Source organism: Solanum dulcamara, chromosome 3 (assembly GCF_947179165.1).
Source record: "Solanum dulcamara chromosome 3, daSolDulc1.2, whole genome shotgun sequence".
Lineage (NCBI taxonomy): Eukaryota > Viridiplantae > Streptophyta > Magnoliopsida > Solanales > Solanaceae > Solanum > Solanum dulcamara.
The window spans coordinates 5,197,144-5,201,634 of record NC_077239.1 but is presented as its reverse complement, the minus strand read 5'-3'; the positions used below and the strand labels follow the sequence as shown (position 1 = coordinate 5,201,634).

Sequence of the window (4,491 nt, the reverse complement as noted above, 5' to 3'; positions counted from 1 at the left end):
CAACTCCAATTCGTCACCATTGTGTTTCATGGACACCCATGTTGATACGGCACATAAATTTTGGAGGTGTCTGGATGATCATTTTGTAGGAAGTTATTAGTTTAATCATTCTCCAATTTATGCCATACTTTAAGCTAAAAAGGCCTGGAATACTTTTCAAAGTGGGAATTGAAGATTTGGAAGGGAAAAAAAGGCAGACACTTCTTTTTGTTTTAATTTTCCAAGACGAAAATCTAAAGAGGACACTAGGACTTTCTCGAGTTGATTTCTCCTATGGTCACTTAACTAACAATAGTTATTATCTCATAACGTCGCCTTTCTTCTTGATTTCAATTTTTTTCAAAAAAGAAAGGACTTTATGAACTAAAGGACTTTATGAACTATTAGTTGAGTGACTATGAATCAACTCAACTTTTCTCATAGTCTTCCCTACTATTCAAGAAACAAAACTAGTGCATAAGCTAAGGGATCAAAGCAAAGAAAAAATTCATTCCAAGATGCCTGGATGAACCAAGTGTACAACCTTAGATGGAACATATATAGCTAATATAACAAGTTGTATTTTTACTAGGAAAATATTAAAATTTCGCCTGAGTTATAGACCACCGGAGAGAAGGGAGTCAGTGACAGAAGAAGGCCATGACATTGCAAAATGATCATAGCCTGCAAAAGTTAAGCTAATATTTGAAGTTTGCATGAGTGATAACTCTGGCAAAGGCAGAGCATTTTCCAAGAACATCAACACTTGCCTCATATTTGGCCTAGTTGCTGGTTCTGTCTGAGAGCACAATAGTCCAAGTTTTAGTACCAACTCAACCTCTTCTTTTACATAGTTATTCCCCAAGTTTGGATCAATGGCTTCAAGAATATTACCCCTGGTCCAACAAGAGAATACATAGTCAACCAAAACGATGTCCTCGTCCGATACCCTTTGATCTATTGGCCTTCTCCCACAAGCTACTTCAAGTAAAAATGCCCCAAATGAATATACATCAGTGCTAGTTGTGGCTTTGCCTGTTCTTGTATGCTCTGGGGCAAGGTATCCAAGAGTGCCAACGATATGGGTAGTTTGAGGATCCGTCCCATGATCATACAATCTTGCTAGCCCAAAATCACCTAATCTTCCATTTAAGTCAACATCTAACAACACATTGCTCGCTTTTATATCTCTATGAATCACTACTTGTTCCCATTCTTCATGAAGATAGAGTAGTCCTGATGCTACGCCTTTGATGACTCGAAATCTTTGGTTCCAATGAAGAGTGCAGCTTGGTTTGTCAAACAAATACTTGTCTAGGCTTCCGTTAGGCATGCATTCGTAAACCAGAAGTAACTCCCCTTTGCGCCTGCAATAACCCAAAAGTGGTACCAAATTCCTGTGGCGTAACCGGCCAATACTAACAATTTCTGAAACAAATTCCCTCATCCCTTGTCTTGATTCATGAGAGACCCTCTTGACTGCTATCTGAATGTTGGATATGGGCAATACCCCTCTGTAGACTCTGCCAAATCCGCCGGATCCCAACAAATCCTTGCTGCTAAAGCCCTTAGTGGCAGTGTACAAATCCTTGTACTTGAACCTGTGTGTTCCATAATCAAGCTCCCAGTTTTCTTTCAATTCAGAAAACTTCATCTTCCTTGCTATGTAATAAATAATTCCCAGGACCGCAATCACAAATGAAACTGAAGAAATTATGGGCAATCCAAGCAATAAAAGCTTGGATTCTTTCTTAGGTACTTCTCGAGGAAGCTTAGGAAGTTGAGAGAGATCAAGCTCTTGAGCCACTCCATTCATTTTAAAGCTCCATCCAAGGATATAGTGTGTTGAAACAACTGCACCGGTGGATGCTGAGAAGCCAATAGACACGTTTTCATCCGTAACAGATGGCAGATCATAGACTAAAGAAAGGAGAGGACGGTCTGGTTTTGCCGCGTGTAGTGGAGCCACTGTGACATTTGTATGCTTATCCACGGAGTCATATTCCACCCAAACTTGAATTGGCTGGCCACTAGCTAGAGTTAAGTTATTGAAGGATTTCCCATTACTGGCATAATAACCTGCTGGCTTGGCTATTACAGATTTTAGTCCATTGATGTCAATGCCAACATGGTTGCTGTCAATATCATCAAATTCACGGTTCTGTAACGTATCAAACTCCACCGCAACAACATGGCTGGTGGCATTTCCATTACTAGAATCATTAAACAAGCCAAGATAAGAGCTTGGAAGTGCTTCTGGAAGCCTTCTAGCTGGTGCAATCACAAAAGACATGCCATGACCAGCCAAAATCGGGTACTCAGGCACTATGGCAAAGACAAATGTGGTTGAGAAAGAGAAGTCTGAACCATTGGATGCTAAATTTTTGAAATTAATAGGTCTAGGATAAAAAGCATGACTCTCTTTCAATTGAGAAGAATTTGTTAGCCTTAACAAGCCATCTGATGTAAACTCTGATATTCCATCAAGACTCAAGTTAGCTGAGTGGAACCCGTTATAGGTGAATTCGATATCTTCTGCAGCTACATGGCCTAACAGAACATGAAAAATCAAAACAAGAAGCTGAAAAATCATGGCCAAAAACAGTTTTTCCATGTCTTGTCAGAACTCTTCTAGGAGTCACTTGTTACAATCACAAATTTTACGTAAACTCTGTAATGTCATTTTTCATGAGGCCAGCTAAACTTCAATATGATAATATATATGACCAAAAATCACACAATATGGTCAAATCTCGTAGGCATGTGTTTGACGTTTTCTGATCATCAATTGCCTCAAATTAGGGGCTTGGAAAAGTCGCAACACTTGTAACAAATATAGTAGGAAATTGGCAGGACCGTCTCGACCATTAGGCCACTAAAGCAATCGCTTGGGCCCCAATTTTTTTGGAACCCCTACTTTCTCCAAAAAGATATATATATATATATATATATATATATATATATATATATATTGTTTTAAAAAATCTCTAAGTATTGATAAATTTGAAAAAAAAAATGATAGAAAATATAATATTTTTTTACCTCATTTAATATAGAGATCATTGTGATAATTGAGAAATGAAATAGTGTTTAGTCAATTATAGCCTTTCTTATGTGACTATTTATTTTGTTGCCTCATTTATATTGTGATGATTATCATGAACTAATATTAGTATTCTTATAATTAGCTTTCTTTTATGCTCCTTTCATTATTTTTATTCTCTCATTATAAATATTCTAAAGTCTCTCAAATGGTCAAATTTTCTACATTATGCAAAATCTATTGTTGTGTGCTTATAAAAATTCAAATTTGTTTTTTGGTGTCTTCTTCAAATTTCAAGCACTATTTTAATATCATTATATCAACTTATCAAATTCAGCGCAACATTATTTCAATATCATTATATAAACTTTTAAAAATTTTGAGTTAGGTTTTATTATTCTAACTTTATATTATATAAATTTCATTGAAAATTTGTTTACATTCTTACTTTATAATGTATGTGTATATCCTACCTCTCCAGACCTCATTGTAGAATTATACTGAGTATGTTATAATTATTCAATTTATATATGTAAACTAAAAAAATAAAATTTATCTATAAAGTTTGGCTTTAGGCTTCAAACGTGTTGAGACGGCTCTAAAAATAGGAATAAATTTCTTGAAGAAATATTAAGATAATTTGAAAGGAAGGTGATAATTAATTCTCATTATTGATTTCAAACTTGTAAGAGTACTTTTGAATTTACAAAAATCTGTGACTCTCTCTCACACAATCAAATAAAAAGAACCTGATAAAAAAAAAGGAAATACAAAAATATCCCGCCAACTAACCAAACCAAAATGAGGAAACATCAACAATTGACAAAAATAAAAATTAAAAATAGAGGTATAAAAATATTTGCACAAAATTAAATTCTCAACATTTGGGAAGGTCCATTGTGTTAAATTTGACAAGATTCTAGATGGATTAATGCGAAGATTTGGTAGGAAGATAATTCTTCTCTGTTATTAAAAGTCAAGGTAGGAAATTTGTAGTTGAAATATTGGTAAACCATTAAATGATTTCATAAGATAGACCTTGACATTTTAACACATAGTGATATCATGGATGACATCAAGAGGAAGATTTCATTCCTATAAATAGGTAGCTCTTGATTTATTTGTAACACACCTCTCAGTTGCCTTCTCATCTTTTAAGACATTTGATCTTCTTTCTCTCCTGTAGTATTTCACTTGTATTCTTTTGGAGTGAAATAAATATTGGTTGATTGTGTCCGAGAATTAAGCAAAAGAAAATAAACTTTTGCCGAACCTCATAAATTTCTTGTGTTGTTTTTATTGTTGCCTCATTTACTGTTTATTAGCTACCTTTAGATATAGAAGTTGTGATTTTATCGCTCTCTATATATTCGACTTCCGCAACAATTGCTATCAGAGCCAAGATTTTATCTAAGTATGCTTTGTGGTTGCAGCACAGTCTGAACTTCCACCTCAGAAAAAATTTACTT

The 4,491-nt window shown here is 34.8% G+C and overlaps 1 protein-coding gene across 1 annotated transcript; it reads right to left on the bottom strand.

Annotated features, from left to right (window-relative positions):
• Positions 1 to 469: 469 nt before the first annotated feature.
• LOC129882274 (L-type lectin-domain containing receptor kinase IV.2-like) lies at positions 470 to 2,725 on the bottom strand. The gene has a single exon (XM_055956490.1). The coding sequence runs from the start codon at positions 2,591 to 2,593 to the stop codon at positions 596 to 598; it is 1,998 nt and encodes a 665-aa protein (XP_055812465.1). The 5' UTR covers positions 2,594 to 2,725; the 3' UTR covers positions 470 to 595.
• Positions 2,726 to 4,491: the final 1,766 nt, after the last annotated feature.

Excerpts from the sequence above, each read along its gene's own strand:
- LOC129882274 (XM_055956490.1), bottom strand. The coding sequence starts at position 2,593 with ATGGAAAAACTGTTTTTGGCCATGATTTTTCAGCTTCTTGTTTTGATT.